The 19,822-nt window shown below is 38.3% G+C and overlaps 1 protein-coding gene across 2 annotated transcripts in view; it reads right to left on the reverse strand.

The window, feature by feature from the left end:
• Positions 1-19,822, reverse strand: part of PTPRR (protein tyrosine phosphatase receptor type R) — a 303,626-nt gene that overhangs the window by 111,900 nt on the left and 171,904 nt on the right. Inside the window, exons 3-5 of one of the 2 annotated variants that reach the window (XM_066368559.1) lie at positions 12,325-12,438; positions 9,421-9,576; positions 1,211-1,321 (exon numbers count right to left, since the gene is read on the reverse strand). In XM_066368559.1, coding sequence (XP_066224656.1) covers positions 1,211-1,321; positions 9,421-9,576; positions 12,325-12,438 — 381 coding nt within the window. Of the gene's footprint in view, positions 1-1,210; positions 1,322-1,439; positions 1,688-9,420; positions 9,577-12,324; positions 12,439-19,822 lie in introns of those variants that run through there. The other variant, XM_066368560.1, reaches the window with a different exon arrangement.

Consider the following 19,822-nt stretch of genomic DNA (forward strand, 5'->3'; position numbering starts at 1 on the left):
AAATAAGTTTTTGTTTATTGTGTCACAGTTCTTAGAAATCTTTTTAAATGTCTGGCCCATAGGTGTTGCCTCCGAATTAATTAGGACAACAGCTTTAGGGTGTTCTTATTACTTCTTATATTTGGATTCAAGGAAATACGTAATCATCACCCTATCCAAAGCCTTAATTGTTTTATATCCTTCAGGTTTCAACCCACCCAGCCTCTGGCTTTCCAAATAGCCCTAATATTTCTAACACAAACCCCCTCCCGGCAGGGGGAGCACAGATGAATGAACAAAATTCAGTAAACCCTCAGTGATGCTGTTGATTGCAGAAAGAATAAATAGCATTTATTTGGGGGGGGGGCATTTGAAAACTAAGGAAGGAATGTTTCTTTGAAATGTGCAAAATTAAAAAGAAATCAGTACACAGGAAGAAGTTATTAAAACCCATTTGTAAACTTCAAATATTTTAAGTTACATCACAGAATTTTCAAAAGAGTAAAAAAAAAAATCTTTTTCTGTTTGAAAGGTGACTGTTAAAATACCAAGAGCAGTGCCTAGTTTAGTGAATTTAGGTTTATTTTGGGTTCTATTCTTCTTAATTAAAAATACACTTTTGAACCTTTCCCATTTAAAATTTGTCGTTTACAGAGCTATTTGCAAGTTATGCGTTCACAGTAGTCATTCACCTAAAAAATTACTTGGTGGTGAATTGTACAGCCCTTGAGTCTATAATCATTTCCTTTCCATATCTGGGATTTCATAAAAGGCTTTCAGGGCCCTTTAAAAATAAGTAAATCAACTACTTTTTAAGAAGTAAGCTTGCCCCTAAGACACGCATTTAAAAAAAATTTTTTTCCTGAGTTCCATAAAAAGTATATAAATGTAAAAATAAAGTAAGCCAAAATTGTGCCCACGAGATGTGAATGACTTTGAGGGCGTTAGTGACCTCGGGGAATCGCTTTCTAAAGCTTCATGCGCAGCGTCGGTCAAGTTACTAAAAGCCTCCGTGCAACTGCAGCTCTGTTCTGCAGGTCAGAACCCACGGTTCCGCAGTTTTTCCTCTAGCTATCACTCTGCCGTCAGGTATGAAATCCCTCAATTTAGCAAGATCATAGTCTTGCTTCTGTTTCCAGTCTTTTCAGCATTCATTTGAATGGCAAATGTATCCAATCATATTAAGCAGTGGGCTCAGCAAAGAATAAAATATATAAAGAAGCATACTTACCATCAAGCACGTTACTATAATAACAAAGATGCTGAGAAATATGACAACAGCATAAAATCCTTCTTTGCTCCAGATTTTGTCCGCTTCGTGCTGCCCTTGCAAAACATTTTTCTTCAAAAGCAAAACAGAAAGTCCGACGTTACATGAGAGCTTGAAGAGCCTGGCGTTCTTATCAGACACTAAACATATTTTTAGCTTTGTTCCATTCAGTGTAGTAGAACACACCTACCTTCCCGCTGCCAGAGCTGCTTCTCAAACTGATCTAAGACAAGGAACTGCCACTCTTAGACACAAACAGCTTGTTTTATCTTATTTTATCTCCTGTACAGGAGCAGGCATGTCTGACATGGCATATTGGTCCGAGGCTTTTTCATTGTCCCTTACACCTCTCTTAGAAGTGACATGGTTCATAGGTAAAAGAGTTCCGTTCTCTTCTGTGCTGAGGAAATTCTTTCTGGAGCTTTCTTTACTCTGAAGTCCCCTCCCACTACAACAACATCCTGGTATGTGTTGTAATATAGCTCTTAACTTTTCAACAAAAGTGAAACAGGTGCAAACAAAGCCTCGTGATGCATTAGTAAACAGAGCAACAATGTCGGGATCATTCCATTCTTTTTATCTTTTATATATATAAAAAAATAACGCAGCCCTATTTGTCCAGATATGATACCACCTCAACTACATAAATTATTAGACTATTATATTTTATTTATGCATCAGGGAACCCCCAAAAGTCCAGAATTATTTAGTAATAAAAAGTGAAATAAATAGTTTTATTTTTACTTATATTTACTTTATTTTTCCTTATTACTTTGAGGGTGGAAGGGTGGAGAAAAAGCCTGAATAAAATGTGAACGAGCGTCTTAATTTTATTTTACCTATTCTTATTAAGAAAAAAACATATCTACTAAATCAAGTCTTAGAATGCAATTAGGTTTATGATTCAGTGAAAATGATAGATTTATGGCTAAAGAAACTTTAACTTGAAACCAAATGGTCCACAATTAGGTAAAACATATAAAGGCTAAATCAAGTCAAATGTTTCCCCTCTGTTAAAGGCTGCCTCTCCCCCCACACTTTTATGAGAGTATGTCTGTCCTTAGATACTGTCTCCACTGATTAAGAAAGCCTTGCACAACAAGATATTAAAAGATGAAAAGCCACACAGAAAAAAGGTCTGGAAAATGAGAGGTCATCTTGGATATTTCAGCAGCCAATGAGTTCCCAGCCTAATGTAACCACTGGGGTGACTTCAGCCTACACTACATAGAACAGAAGAATAATCTAGCTGATCCTAGCCAAAACCCAAAATCATGAGAAATAAATAGTAGTTGTCTCAAAAAAAAAAAAAAAAAAAAAAAAAAAAAGAAGAAAAGAAAAGAAAGAAAGCCTTAAATAAAACTTGTCTTGGCCCTGGCCGGTTGGCTCAGCGGCCTGGCGTGCGGGGGACCCGGGTTTCATTCCCGGCCAGGGCACATAGGAGAAGCGCCCATTTGCTTCTCCACCCACCCCCCTTCCTCTCTGTCTCTCTCTTCCCCTCCCGCAACCAGGGCTCCATTGGAGCAGAGATGGCCCGGGCGCTGGGGGTGGCTCCTTGGCCTCTGCCCCAGGCACTGGAGTGGCTCTGGTAGTGGCAGAGCGACGCCCCGGAGGGGCAGAGCATCGCCCCCTGGTGGGCAGAGCTTCGCCCCTGGTGGGCGTGCCGGGTGGATCCCGGTCGGGCGCATGCGGGAGTCTGTCTGACTGTCTCTCCCCGTTTCCAGCTTCAGAAAAATACAAAATAAATAAATAAATAAATAAATAAAACTTGTCTTGTGTCTGAACTTAGAAATAATTGCTAATCATTTTTGAGGTTTTAAAAAATAATAGAATATATTCACCATTTGTAAATTTAAAAAGAAGAAATATTTTCCTTACTAAACATCTTAAGAAAACTCTTATCCTGGAACTCAGGGTATTGGTGGGGAGTTGAGTAACACAGAACAGAAAAGCTCTGTTGAATTGAATTAAGTAAGCTAAATTGTGATTAAAAACAATTTGAAGGAGTCTTTTATTGCCTGCGATTTTTGTGTTTCCATTTCCTTTGCTTGTAAAACACTGATGTGCTCACTATACTATCCTGCCTACTTTCTAAGACAAATTCATGGATATAAGAAATGATTTTGGTGTATATTTTAAAAATATATAAATGGTAAGTGGATGGAGAATCTGAAAAAACTTGCTGATGAAATGCTTAGAAACCAAGTATCTTTTGGTGAAAGGAAATCTTGGGTTGAAGTAACAACTTGTCTTTTACTTTTTGACCTCATCTAGTTCATATTTTATTCCCATGTGTCCCTACACATAGCTGGATACTAATAAAAAAGAAAACTCTTGAAAAAATCAGGTATAAATATGGAAATGAGTTTTTGCAGGCAAGTAAATAGCTCTATTGATTGCTATGAAAGCAAACTAGTTAAGCCTTCAAGAAGGCAGCATAAACTTGTCAAATTTAAGTACGAGCCTCTGAGCTTTAGTTAAGGTACAATTTGGATAAAAGGGGTGGTTAGGTGGGTGGAAAAAGATTTTGGGTTCTTATTATGATCCAGTTCACTTCTTTTTTTTGTCCTGCTATGGTTGTATACCTTCTGGAATATCAACATGTTCCTTTCTGCTTAAGACAAATCTGTTTGTTTCTCTTTTAACCAAAGCAGTGATGATGGAAAACTTAACCTCCCACCCCCCACTATCCGCCCCCAGTTAGAAAGACACATGTTTTGTACTGCCAGAACTTAGTCACTGCACATTCTTGGTAAATAGATTTCCTTCTGAGTCATGCTATTCCTGCTGAGCACTACTATATTTGTACAGAGATCTAAAAAACTTGATAAGGGCAGGGTAATAAATGGAAAAGTTTGTAGTTAAGATTCCACAAATCAAAAGATTAAATTCACAGGACTCTCCTATCTAACCTTTGCATAAGGTTCAAGTGATGTCTTTTATATTTTGTCAGGGGACAGAGGGTTCAGTAATTCAGAAATTCCATGACCGGGTCAGCCAATGCTGTTGTATCATCTTTACATCTTAGTTTATAGATACATCACTTTACCCTTTAACTTTGTTGCAGTGAAAGTTGTTGGGTTTTGTTTCATCCTGTTGTATTTTATGATTTAAAATTTGTGCAGTTTCCTGTATCACTGTATTCACAGTTATCGCTTCTCTATATCCTGGTTAATAATTATATATACTATAATGTTCTTGTTGTTATTGTTGTTTAAGTGAGAGAAGGGGAGATAGTGAGACTTCTGCATGCACCCCAATCAGGATCCACCTGGCAACTGCTGTCTGGGGCCGATGCTCAAATCAACTGAGCTAAGTTTTAGTGCCTGAGGATGATGCTCGGACCAACTGAGCTATCCTCATTGCTTGGGGCTGACGCTTGAACCAATTGAGTCACTGGTTGCAGGAGAGGAAGAGGGAAAGAAGAAGAAGAGGGAAGGGAAGAGAAGCAGATGGTTGCTTCTCATGTGTTCCCTGACCAGGACTCAAACAGGACATCCATATGGCAGGAAGATGCTCTATGCACTGAACCAGCTGGCCAAGACCTTTTCATATTTTTTAAACCAATTTAGATCCCAGACTGTGGGAAAGATTCCCAAATGCTAGGATTTAGGATATAGAGGCTTTAGAAGATCTATCCCTTTGGGTGAGATGAAGCACACAGAATAAGAATGAAGTAGAAGTATTATAAATTATCTGGCTAATGGATTGTTTTAGGCAGTTAAATGAGATGCGCCTTACAACAATATGGTTTTTTAGATGAATGCTACACTTCTACTGTACAATGCACAAGGTGAACAATTCGGTCGCATGATCTGAGGTCATGTTAACCTTGTATTTCTCCTCAGCAATCTATGGCTAGGACAGTAATTCTTTAAGCTGCTGGCTAATATTCCTTGTTTGAGGGAACAATCACCAACCTCCTGGATTATGGTTTATATTTATATGGCATGGTTTTTTTTCTATTTGTAAATATTCCATGGAAGTATCAGTTGACACACTTACCTGTTATTTAAAGAAGATACTTCCTCCTTGGCAGTCTAAGACCTGTGAAACTGGACTCATTTGCAATGGAACAAAAACAACCAAGTCCTAACTCATTTTTAATGTGAATGAAGAACTTATTGTGTCAATAGATATTTAATTTTATAAAAAATTGAAAAATATAAACTAAAATGATAAATTTAATTTTACTTCCCTGAGATTTGACTTATCCAGCAAAAAATCATTTTATCTTTACGAGCATCTTATAATAAAATAATATTTGTCCCAGTCAGGGCACACAGAAGAAGCAACCATCTGCTTCTCCACCCCTGCTTCTTCTCTCTCACTCTCTTCTCTCTCTCTCTTCCCCTCCTGCAGCCATGGCTCTAACAATTTGACCAAGTTGGTACCAGGTGCTAAGGATGGCTCCATGGCCTCGCTTCAGGGGATAAAATGGCTAGGTTGCCAAGCAACGGAGCAGTGGCTCCAGATGGGCAAAAGCATCACCCCATAGGGGGATTGCAGGGTGGATCCTGGTCAGGGCACATGCAGGAGTCTGTCTCTGCCTCCCTGCCTCTCAAATAATAATAATAATAATAATAATAATAATAATAATAATAATAATAATATTTTTGTGCCTACAATGTTCTAAGTACCACATTAAAATATATATATTTTTTAGTTTTCCCCAGAAACATAGATTCGAAATGAAAACAGACAATAAACAAAAGTAATTCTCTAGTTGGTATTTTTTTTCTTTCCCAAGAGTTATTCTGATTTAAGAAAAAATCAAGCAAATAAAGGAATGGCAACAACACAAATACATCTTTCCCTGAAAGCAGTTAATATAAGTTTAGAAATAGATGCTTTGAGACATGGTTCATTCACCACGTTCTCTAATCCATGTAAAGGATGAGAAACCAAAATAACAATATTTGCTTTTTTTCTCTGAATAAACATGCTCCCATAGAAGAACTATAATTTTAATATGAAAATGTGAAAGAATGGGTGGAAACATAAGCTGCCATCACACAACTAACCACGAAGATGAACAAAGATGTGGGGGACTCATAGAATGCTATTACCAGCTTCAACAACCACTCACAGTGCTTTTGCGGTGCCTCTTTGGGCTGTAGTTCCCCGTGTCTGAAGCTCTCCACGAGGGCACTTTCTTCTGTTTCTGCGCTTAGAGGGTAAAGCTAGGCTTTTTTTAGACGTGCCTGAACAAGAGGCTCAATTAACTCACCTATCCTTGATAAAATCCTCCTTATAGCCAATTAAAATACTTTCTAGCCTCCTGTAATATAATATTTCCTAGAATCTAGAGCTCCTAGACTTCTAGATTCCCACAATTTCCTAAGAAAATACAGGCATTACATTTTGACTATCAAATACAGCTTCCTTATTAAAGTACAGACCTGTGGTCTTGTGGGCTAATAGTTCTGTGATAGGCAGTCAGGCTAAGTTCTTGACCTTCACTATGCTGGGGTGTACTGGAGGACCCCCAGATATGTACTTCATTTTAACTAGTTTTTTGGTATGGTGAGCTTCTCTTGGTTCACAAATCTGAGTGGTTTACTAATCTGCCATATTCCTAAAGCATTCAGAATGGCATTTAAACTCAAAATAAAGCAATAGGGAAGAATGTTTATATAAGTTACTGAGCTTACAGGAAGCAGAATAAATTAATCCGATGGTCTTTTTAAATTTTAAAGACTTATCCTGCACACAGTATGTGCAAGTCAACCTGTGAAGGACCTGGACTGTAGGAATGGGGTTTGGTTAGATGTGCAAAGGAAGCCCCTTCTGAGTCAGATACAGGCAGGGCTGGGAGGCGTCTGGGTATTTCAGCTCATACTGATCTTTTCCTCTGGTCTCTTTGATGCATGAGGTGGCCTCTTCTTCCTCAAAGTTCCCATGGCACAGTATGGTGACATTTTCATACCTCTGCGTTCTCCTTATCCACTTGTATTTATTTACTCTATTAGAACATAAACCTATTGAAAGCAACAATATTTCATTTGTTTGTGTATTTATTTATTTTATTGAAGTGTATGCCACCTAGCACAGTGTTTGTCTATTTGTATGCTCGTTGAATGTCAGGCACTGAACGAAGTCACCAGGGGCACAGATAAAATGACATGGCATGTCTTTCAAGGAACCTGCGGTGTAGAGATGGACTTGAAGACCAACAGGAGGTCTAAGCTCAATGAGGACACAAATCAATGAGCACTCATATCTGTGGAGAACTTCACTATATGGCAGACTGACTTTGAAATGTGAAAAGGGTGGATCAATGCATGCAAAAGCATGGAGGGGAGAGAAGGAATGGGGGCAACACGGTACCTATTAAGTTTGGAACTGCTGAAGCATAAACTAGGAGAGTGTTATTCAACAGCTATAAAGCCCAGCACACAAAGGATCATATGCCACACTTAGAAATGTACACTTGATTCTGTAGCATTTAGGAGGTCAAAGAAGAATCATGACATTAGGGGGGCATGTTCAGATTTACTTTAGAAAGATTGTTCTGGTGCCGAGAGAGAAAACACAGTGTGTGTGTGTGTGTGTGTGTGTGTGTGTGTGTGTGTGTGTGTGAGAGAGAGAGAGAGAGAGAGAGAGAGAGATAGAGAGAGAGAGAGAGAGGCTGGAGCAAAACTAAATGCAGAAAGACCAGCTGGAAGTTGTTGTCATAGTTATGTTTCAATGTTGACATATATTTTCATTCTGTCACCCATTCTGCATTCAAATATTTGTTCAGTGCCTACTGTAGATGAGGATTTTCATAAACACTTAAAAAATTAATTCATATTTCAAGCCTATAATATAAGTACTACACTTATTTTATTTTAACTCTACATATTTTGGATAAGAAGAACCAGCCTCAGAGAGACTGACACTACACAAAGACTTAGCCCTGGCCGGTTGGCTCAGTGGTAGAGCGTCGGCCTAGCGTGTGGAGGACCCGGGTTCGATTCCCGGCCAGGGCACACAGGAGAAGCGCCCATTTGCTTCTCCACCCCTCCGCCGTGCCTTCCTCTCTGTCTCTCTCTTCCCCTCCCGCAGCCAAGGCTCCATTGGAGCAAAAATGGCCCGGGCGCTGGGGATGGCTCTGTGGCCTCTGCCTCAGACGCTAGAGTGGCTCTGGTCGCAACATGGCAACGCCCAGGATGGGCAGAGCATCGCCCCCTGGTGGGCAGAGCGTCGCCCCATGGTGGGCGTGCCGGGTGGATCCGGTTGGGCGCATGCGGGAGTCTGTCTGACTGTCTCTCCCTGTTTCCAGCTTCAGAAAAATGCAAAAAAAAAAAAAAAAAGACTTAATCTCACAGAAACTTAATAACCTGGCCAAGGTCACACACACATCTAAAGTGACTTTGGGTTTCAAATATAATCTTGTGCCAAAGCTTTTTGTACTACACCTGTGATATTTGCTGAATGAGAGGTAATAAGTTTTATTGAAAAGTGGAACAGACTAAGAATCAAGATATGCTTTGTCACTTTGATGATGTCACTTCATTTCTATGGGTCTTGCTTTCTGTGCCTATAAAATGTTCACATATGTTTCTTAAAGGTCTAATTCTGTGATTCTGTGAACTTAATTACATGTTTAAGGTGATAATCATTCTAGCAAGTTTGTTAAGGTGGTATAGGATAGAAGTAGAAAAGGGACAGAAACCATCCAGCAGTGAGAATGGTGGTCTCCGTAGGAGAAACTTAAAGAGTGTCAAATTTGGAAAACACTGTGAAGAAAATACCCATAGTTCCTAAGATTGGGATCCTCAGCAAAAGATAAATCACATTTCAAATTAATTCCAAGGTTGTAGAAAAAGGTGACCCTGGTTACTATTATTCCAATGAATGGAGCAAGGAGAGGTGCACTTGTTGAGATGGACAAAGATATCTAACTGGTTTTTCTTCCAGATAATGCACTGGGTAAGTCAAAATAAATTACAAGGACATAAGGATTTAGAGAAGAAAGTGTCAAAAATGAACTTTGAGATAAAAATAAATTTCCTTAAAAAATAAACATATGGGGTGAAGATCAGAGAATTCTGATTCCTAGGGAGATTTTTATTACCAAATAACATACAATAAACAAAATTAATATCAAAACCTCTTGAAGTTGGATCACCATGTCATGGTAACTGTGCAAATTTTAAGATGATATCTTCCAAGAAACAACATACCGCAGGGGAGACTTCTATAACTCCAAATTGGGATAAACTTTGATGCAAAACATTGGTGTTAAGTGAACGCAGCACTTCCTCAGATGGTAGAGCATCAGAAATTCCTCCTTTTCGGTTTATGGGCGACACAAAGAGCTCCACACTGTTCTCCTTTCCCTAATAAAAGCAGATTATTAGTGTATGTGAGTAGACATTTTTAAACAACTTTGGGAAATGCTTTTTTACCTTCCTCTAGAAACATTAAAGAACATTGGAACCCTATAATCCTAAAAGGCATCTTAATGTAATGAAGATTACATTTATTCGTTATTTTTGGTAATAATATCAGCCCAAAGCCTAAAGTCTTTAAATGACCTCTTTCAAGTAATTGACACCTCAAGATTTATAATTTTATATTTTACTAGATGTTGGTTTATTTTCTCTTCCATATTGTAATTTTTGAAATATACTGTTCAGATGGTTCCTGAGTAATTGTATTGAAGGAAGCATTTTAAGATCAAATAAATTAAATAAGACCTGATGCAATAGTACAATATTAGACAGTGCCACTCCATGTTTTTCTTATAATGTGTATTAATGGGAGGCTGAAATCACTAGGGAGGGTGATGCTACATGAGCATTGAATTTACTTTCCTCATTCTGTTCTTCACCTCAAATGTCATGCTTTAAAGCCTGTCCTTGGGTAGAACTGCATATATTGTACAATACTATCATGATACTTCTTTATTAGTATCACCTCGCTAGCTGAAATGAAGACAGAGCATTTTTTCTATTATAATTGGCAAACAGGACACATACACATAAAAATTAAACACATCACAAAAATGCCATTGTCATTGATCGATTTTCCATACAAGTTATATATACAGTGTACTTACAGAGGGAATTATTGTTAGTCTTTTCCTTTTGACATGAAGTTCCCTCATGCTAGAACATCCTCTTTTTTCCCTTTTATTTATTTTTTTATTTATGATTTTAATTTGTGTTTACATAGATTCAAGTGTCCTACCAAATACATCTCCCCCCACCCTCTTATTCCCCTCTTTTAATGCAATTTATCAGAAGTTCAGCCAAGTATAAAATGGAGTATCAAAATACCACTAGCAACCCAGAAAAAAAACACACTTCTTGTGTTTGCAGGGAACAACATACAATGACTAACTACAGCATAATACTGATGTCAAACATGTTTATTATAATTCAAATAGCTTATTACCAGGAACAACCATCACAGGAATAGAGCGCTTGTTTTTTACCTGATATACTCTTATGGACCTTAAATCTGTTATCTCATTTAATGCTCAAAACCCCTCCAGGACATCGGTGTTATAGTTCTCTCCACTTTGCAGATGAAGAAACATAAGTAGCTTGCCAAAGGTCATGCAGCTGGGCCATAGCTAAGCTGGAAATAGAGTCTGGTTCTGTCTGTCTCTATAGCACATACTCTTCATTACCGTGCTCTGCTGCCTTGCGTATCATCATAACTCTACCCATTATAATAACTAGTTTTAGAAACAGATGTGTGTAAATGCTACTAACGTTCTCCCGGGATATGCATATCCCTGCCTGGGTGTTGCAAATCCCATTTTTTATCGCTGCAAAGAGCTATTATGCTCATTAAATATATATGTATCTATAGCTAAGACAGCTAGAGTACCTAAATCTTCTCATTTAAGCAAGGTATGCTTTGGATATAAAACCTATTTTTCTCATTTCAGTGTATTAGGAAATACTAGATTTCTTTTTCTATGCTGCTGAATTAAAAACTTTGGTTTTTAAACTTATTTAGTCCCAGAAAATAGTTGAGTTATAGAATAAAATCACTATGGGGAATGAAACAACTCATCCCTCCGTACACATAAAAATGAAAAGAAACAAAAGCCCTAAACCAAAAATGGAAAGCAAGTTCTTCTCCATGGCTGGAAATAAGGGTGTTGAGTCAGTAGAATGCTGAGCCCAAGCAGGAGACTAAGAATTTAAGGCAAGAAGAATGTGCAGTCCTAGCCTGAGTTCCCATTGCAGTGGAAATTAAGAACAATTTTAAAACTGTTAAGATGATTCCAAAGTCCCTTTTCGCAGGTTTTAGCTCTTTACAAAGAGAAAATCCTCTGCTTTGAATTTGCCTTTCTCTCACCCAGGGCAGATGGGAATAAATAGTTGGATGACATCAAGGTTGCCAAACACTGAGGAAAGGGGGGAAGAAAGGTTGTGGCTGGTTGATTGACAAATAGGTCTAAAGTGGGCTCTATACAAAAAATCATTTGGGTCTGCCTCACCCCCATCCCCTACATACCTATCCCTCTTTTCTCTAGGCTTTTCAGAACCATCTATTCTTGCATTCCATTTGGACTGCTGTCCTTGAGGACTATTTTTTTTCTTTATTTTTAAAATCAAAATCCTTAGTCTGTGCATTTAGTATCCTTCATCCTACTGCTGTACTTGAAGAAGTTTGCATAAGTGACATCTGGAGACAGTGCTTTAACTGACACAGAAAGTTTCACTCTTACGAAGAATGTTTTTGGTGTAGTGTCAGGTTGGGGAGACAAGTATTTTGGGCCCCTTTATTCATACCTATCATGGTATTAGCCTTAATCTACGAGAGGGTTGATAAACTTTTTCTGTGAAGGGTCATATAGCAAGAATTTAAACCTTCGATTTAGCCAAACAATCTTTCCGAATGACTCAACTCTGTCACTGTAACATGAAAATAGCCACAGACAATATGTAAACAAATGACTGAGTTTACTGCAATAAAACTTTCCTTACAAAAACCGCTGGTATGCCAGCTTTGGCTCAGGAGCCATAGGACTAAAGCATGGGTGTTTTTAGTTATTTTTCTTTATTATTGAGACCTTCAATAAAAAACAAAGCTGTGACTGGGAATGTGAGATGGAGGCATCTTACAAGGAGGCGATTGATGTGCACTCGCTGGGCTGAGAGTCCGAGGGCTGCCGCCACGCCCTGGCGGAATGTTCGGAGCAAGGTTATGTTCAGCTTGTTGACGTCCATTTGCAGTGTCTGGAAAATAAGGAAAAAGGGAAATCCAAATTACAGTTAAGTATTTGATTCACGTTCCTGACTGACAACTGACCACAATTTCTGTGACTTTAATAAATTTATACTCACGGGGCTTTGTTGCATTTTTTTTAATGGAGATACCATTACAGGGATATTTTAGGTGAAATTTTAGATGATGTTAGTTAAAAAGATGACATGTTTGTATAATAATGCAGTTAATCTAGTTATAATCAATAAGGTACATAAATGATCAATTCATAAAGAATTTTACTGTAATGTTTGTTGGTTTAGTTAGCTTCATTTCAAGTCCAGATGACAGAAGGGAATATGCTGCCAACTATATTTCAGTCATCCAAGCTGAGGGACAACTTTACTCTGTGTTCACACACACAGTCATAGACTGGAAGATGCTGTGGAAGTTCCATAACACCAAATTTGGCAGTTTCTCTAGATAGTGATCCAATGGCGATGCAAGGAAAAAAAAAATGAGTGCACTAATGCCTTTTCAAACTCTGGTAAAAAAAAACAAACCCACAATGGTATTGATGATTTGGTCTAAGGTAAACAGTTCTTATTCAATTGTTTGGGCAAACACTATTAATTTTCAAGTCGTTTTGGAAAAAGACAACTGTATATTTAAAAATTCCTATAATGCAAATCAAGTTATAAAATTAATAATGCAGTCTTCATTAAAGTCATGGGTGCCATTATTACATTTAAACCATAAACTAATTAATTATTTTCAGAAATGCATAATAATCATCTGAGATATTGTGTAAAATGAGGAACCAAATTGTGATGCATTTCATATATATATATCTGATAATATTTTATTTTTATCCCCTCCTCCTTCACTCGTTTCTTCCATCCTCTACTCCCACCTCTGCCAACCACCAGTCTGTTCTCTGTATCTATGAGCTTGGTTTTTTTGTTTTGATTTTTTTAACTTCACATAAAAGAGAGATCATTTGGTTTTAGTCTTTCTCTGTCTGGCTTCTTTCACCTAGTATAATGAAGGTTCTTGAGGTCCACCAACATTGGAGCAAATGGCAAGATTTCATTGTTTGTGGCTGAATATTATTATATATATTCTATAATAATAATATCATATATATAAATGATAACAGGTATGATACCTTTAGCTTTGTTTTTCTTTATCAACATTGCTTTGGCTGACGTCACGGAAATGGCGCCATGAGCAGCGCGTCCGACAGATCTCCCCAAAATCTCAACAAATTTATCAACTAGAAACAGAAAAATATATCCGCGGAGCATCCCGGAGTTCCACACACACACAGAAAGCGAAAGGACTGTTGCCGAGGAGGGAATACGCCTGTGGTGAGTCAACCCACACGTGCAGCTGCCCGTGCCGCGGTCCGGGAGTCCTGGCTACCGCCGTGAAGCCGCTCGCGCGCCCGTGCTGCGGTCCGGGAGTCCCAGCTACCGGCGTGTGCTGAGAAGCTGCGCGCCCCCTGTGCCGCAGTCCGGGAGGGGCGCCAAACCTGCCTTTCCTAGTCAGGAGATTCTCTCCGTGGGCGGGGCACCTCACCCAGCCATTCAAGCTAACAATCAAGCGTTGGGGGATGGGCGCGCAGGCAGCCTGAAATACTTTCTGGAGCACAGCTGCGGATCCAATCACTGAAATTAGCTTAACCCACGAAATCTGCGCACCCACGGGGCTCTAATTGATAAGATCTCTCCCAGTTCAGCGATCCAAGACAAGAGGCATAATATTTTTCAGTGCCGTTCGCTAAAGGGGCGGGGGCAACTTCTGATTGACAGAGCCTCCATATTCAGGGATATACCTAACAAGAGGGACTTGGCAGATATTAAGATCTACACAGCAAGCAGCGAATAGTGCATCTTCTTCCCAGCCAAAACAGGCTACAAAGTGTGGAAAGCCTGGATTGAGTGGTCCAACTGAATGCTAGGCGCTGAACAGTCACCTTGACAACAATTGACTCCCAGCCCCACCTGATTACACTGGAGGCTCTGACTGCCAGAGCCTTACCCAGAGCCTTGCGCTGAGTGAGGACAGAGTGGGGATTTCCCAGCTCTTTGAGCCTCTTACTCCCCAGACAGGAGCAGTAGCAGCCTCATAGCTGGATCACCAGGCTGCTAATTCAGGAAGGGGAGACTAGGGGAGAGACTCCAGGAAAACAAACTCTCTCATTGTTGGACTCTGCAAACGCCAACAAGCCTTGACTACCAGCGAGACTAAAGCCAATTATATGACATTGCCATAGAATCCCATCAACTGCAAATCCCTACCTAAGCGTGACACAGGGGCAGAACCTGGGGTACAGAGTCACCAACCAGGAAGAGGGAGAGAAAAGAAAAAGGAAGAAGTTAACCTCTCAAAATCAAGAAAAATCCACAGACTTTATAACTTGTTCCACTAATTCTTTGTTGTTGTTGTTTCTTTCTTCTTTCTTATTGCCTTTAATATTATTTGTATTTCCTCCACCTCGGTCCTTTTATTCTCTGCCCATCTTATGCTACCCTTTTCTTGAACTACACTACCCATGAGTGTTACATTTTATTTCTTTTCTTCATCCTTACTATCCTTTAGGGTTACACTCCAAAACCCTTAACTCTCACTCTCTCCCCTTCTGTTTTATTTTTGTTTTTTTTTTCCCCTTTCCTTTTTTTCTTCCTTCATTTCTCTCTTTTTCTTATTTTTTCCTTTCTATTCGTTTCTTCTTTTCTCCTTTTACTTTTCCTCCCAGTTAATCCTCAATCACAAACAAATTATTTAATTTGGGACTCAAGTTTTTTTGTTTTTTTTTGGTGTTTGTTCTTCTTTTTTTTTTTTTTTCTGCTTTTGTTCTTGGTTTTCATTTATTTGTTTGTTTTTGTGGCATTTTGGGTACTTTTTACATTGCTTTTTAACTCACTAGCATTCCTCCCAACCCAAAGTCTCCATTGTATTTAGTCTTCGCTCCACTTAATACAACAGATTTTTACTTATTATTTTTATTTTTTTCTTCTTTAAATATTATTATTTTTTCTCTCCTTTTTTCTGTTTCCCTCTTATCCCTCTCATTATATCTCTTGGTCGACCTACACTTACAAACAAATCATTTTATGCTTGTCTAAGATATTCTCCCCCCCCCCTTTTTTTTTTTGCATTTAGTAGGTCCCTACTCCCTTTTTTGCCCCTTGAAATCTTCACCCCAAATCAGGCCCTCCGTTATAGGCAGTTTTTGTTCCATTTAGCATAATATAATTCACAGGTCATCACGATATTTCCCTAAAGAGGTGAGAAGAGAGGAGGAGAAGAAAGAAAAAAGGGGGAAATAATAAATTATTACTTTTTTTGTGTGTGGAGTGTTTTCCCCCTTTTTTTTCCCTTTTTATTCTTTCTTAATTCTAATTAACACTATCAACAACACCACCTTCAGATGCCAATAAGAAAAAGGAAATCGAATATTATGGATACAAAAGATAGAGAGGTAACACAAATAGATGTGGAAAAATCTATGGAGAAAATATTTAACATATTGGAAGCCTTGGAGCCAAATGACAGAGAATTTAAAATAGAAATCTTAAAAATACTCAGAGATATACAAGAAAACACAGAAAGGCAATTTAGGGAGATCAGAAAACAACTCAATGATCACAAAGAATATATTACCAAGGAAATTGAAACTATAAAAACAAATCAAACACAGATGAAAAACTCAATTCACGAACTGAAAAATGAAATAACAAGCTTAGCTAATAGAACAGCCCAGATAGAAGATAGGATTAGTGAAATAGAAGACAAGCAACTTGAGGCACAACAGAGAGAAGAAGAAAGAGACTCAAAAATAATAAAGAATGAGAAAGCCCTACAGGAATTGTCTGACTCCATCAGAAAGAATAACATAAGAATAATAGGTATATCAGAGGGAGAAGAGAAAGAAAATGGAATGGAGAATATACTCAAACAAATAATAGATGAGAACTTCCCAAGCCTGTGGAAAGAACTAAAGCCTCAAATTCAAGAAGCAAACAGAACACCGAGTTTTCTTAACCCCAACAAACCCATTCCAAGGCACATCATAATGAAGATGACACAAACCAATGACAAAGAAAAAATTCTTAAGGCAGCCAAGGAAAAGAAGAATACAACATATAAAGGAAGACCTATTAGATTATCATCAGATTTCTCAGCAGAAACTCTACAAGCTAGAAGAGAGTGGACCCCAATATTCAAAGCCCTGAAAGAGAGAAACTTTCAGCCAAGAATACTATACCCATCAAAGCTATCCTTCAATTATGAAGGAGATATAAAAACATTCACAAATACAGAAAAGATGAGAGAATTTATCATCAGAAAGCCCCCACTCCAGGAAATACTAAAGGGGGTTTTCCAACCAGATTCAAAGAACAAAAGAAAACAAAACCACAAGTAACAGCTCCACCAAGAAAACAATAAAACCAAACTTAAACTGTGACAACAAAAGAAAAAAAAGGGGAGAAAAGATGAAGATTAACAGTAGCAAAGGACGATGAAGCGTAGAAATACTCATAAGAAAGGGTACTACAATGAATATGGTAGATACCCTTTTCATTACTTAATGGTAACCACCCTTGAAAAAACCACCACAAAAACACTTGACTTAAAAAAGGTAGCAACAGAAGAAAGAAGTATGGAATACAAACAAACAAAAACAAACAATAGAAAAACAAAAGAGAAGAATCAAACAAGATACAAAACTAATAGAAAGCAATTTATAAAATGGCAATAGGGAACCCACAAGTGTCAATAATTACACTAAATGTAAATGGATTAAACTTACCAATAAAAAGACACAGAGTAGCAGAATGGATTAAAAAAGAAAATCCAACTGTATGCTGCCTACAAGAAACTCATCTAAGCATCAAGGATAAAAACAAATTCAAAGTGAAAGGCTGGAAAACAATACTCCAAGCAAACAACACCCAAAAAAAAACCAGGTGTAGCAATACTCATATCTGATAATGCTGACTACAAGACAGAAAAAGTACTCAGAGACAAAAATGGTCATTTCATAATGATTAAGGGGACACTGAATCAAGAAGACATAACAATCCTTAATATATATGCACCAAACCAAGGAACACCAAAATATATAAGACAGCTACTTATTGACCTTAAAACAAAAACTGACAAAAATACAATCATACTTGGAGACCTCAATACACCGCTGACAGCTCTAGATCTGTCATCCAAACGGAGAATCAATAAAGATATAATGGCCTTAAACGAAATACTGGAACACCTGGATATGATAGACATCTACAGGACACTTCATCCCAAAGCGACAGAGTATACATTTTTCTCTAGTGTACATGGAACATTCTCAAGAATTGACCATATGTTGGGCCACAAAGACAATATCAGCAAATTTAGAAAAATTGAAATTGTACCAAGTATATTCTCTGATCATAAAGCCTTGAAACTAGAATTCAACTGTAAAAAAGAGGGGGAAAAACACACAAAATTGTGGAAACTAAACAACATACTTCTAAAAAATGAATGGGTCAAAGAAGAAATAAGCGCAGAGATCAAAAGATATATACAGACAAATGAAAATGAAAATACGACATATCAGAATCTCTGGGATGCAGCAAAAGCAGTAATAAGAGGAAAGTTCATATCACTTCAGGCCTATATGAACAAACAAGAGAGAGCCGAAGTAAACCACTTAACTTCACACCTTAAGGAGCTAGAAAAAGAAGAACAAAGACAACCCAAAACCAGCCGAAGAAAGGAGATAATAAAAATCAGAGCAGAAATAAATGAAATAGAGAACAGAAAAACTATAGAAAAAATCAATAAAACAAGGAGCTGGTTCTTTGAAAAGATCAACAAAATCGACAAACCCTTGGCAAGACTCACCAAGGAAAAAAGACACAGGACTCAAATAAATAAAATCCAAAATGAAAGAGGAGAAATCACCACAGACATCATAGATATACAAAGAATTATTGTAGAATACTATGAAAAACTATATGCCACCAAATACAACAATCTAGAAGAAATGGATAAATTCCTAGAACAATACAACCTTCCTAAACTGAGTCATGAAGAAGCAGAAAGACTAAACAGACCAATCAGCAGGGAAGAAATAGAAAAAACTATTAAAAACCTCCCCAAAAATAAAAGTCCAGGCCCAGACGATTATACTAGTGAATTCTATCAAGCATTCAAAGAAGACTTGGTTCCTATTCTACTCAAAGTCTTCCAAAAAATTGAAGAAGAAGCAATACTTCCAAACACATTTTATGAGGCCAACATAACCCTCATACCAAAACCAGGCAAGGATGGCACAAAGAAAGAAAACTACAGACCAATATCTCTAATGAATACAGATGCTAAAATACTAAACAAAATACTGGCAAATCGAATACAACAACATATTAAAAAAATAATACAGGCCCTGGCCGGTTGGCTCAGCGGTAGAGCGTCGGCCTAGCGTGCGGAGAACCCGGGTTCGATTCCCGGCCAGGGCACACAGGAGTAAGCGCCCATTTGCTTCTCCACCCCTCTGCCGTGCCTTCCTCTCTGTCTCTCTCTTCCCCTCCCGCAGCCAAGGCTCCATTGGAGCAAAGATGGCCCGAGCGCTGGGGATGGCTCTGTGGCCTCTGCCCCAGGCGCTAGAGTGGCTCTGGTCGCAACATGGCGACGCCCAGGATGGGCAGAGCATCGCCCCCTGGTGGGCAGAGCGTCGCCCCTGGTGGGCGTGCTGGGTGGATCCCGGTCGGGCGCATGCGGGAGTCTGTCTGACTGTCTCTCCCTGTTTCCAGCTTCAGAAAAAATGCAAAAAAAAAAAAAAAAAAAAAAAAAAAAAATAATACATCATGATCAAGTGGGATTCATCCCAGAATCTCAAGGATGGTTCAACATACGTAAAACGGTTAACGTAATACACCATATCAACAAAACAAAGAACAAAAACCACATGATCTTATCAATAGATGCAGAAAAGGCTTTCGATAAAATACAACACAATTTTATGTTTAAGACTCTCAACAAAATGGGTATAGAAGGAAAATATCTCAACATGATAAAGGCCATATATGATAAACCATCAGCCAACATCATATTAAATGGCGTAAAACTGAGGACTTTCCACCTTAAATCAGGAACATGACAGGGTTGTCCACTCTCTCCACTCTTATTTAACGTGGTGCTAGAAGTTCTGGCCAGAGCAATCAGACAAGACAAAGAAATAAAAGGCATCCATATTGGAAAAGAAGAAGTAAAGGTATCACTTTTTGCTGATGATATGATCCTATACATTGAAAACCCAAAGGACCCCACAAAAAGATTACTAGAAACAATAAACCAATACAGTAAGGTCGCAGGATACAAAATTAACATACAAAAGTCCATAGCCTTTCTATATGCCAA

The sequence above is a fragment of the Saccopteryx leptura genome, chromosome 2 (assembly GCF_036850995.1).
Source record: "Saccopteryx leptura isolate mSacLep1 chromosome 2, mSacLep1_pri_phased_curated, whole genome shotgun sequence".
Classification (NCBI taxonomy): Eukaryota; Metazoa; Chordata; class Mammalia; order Chiroptera; family Emballonuridae; genus Saccopteryx; species Saccopteryx leptura.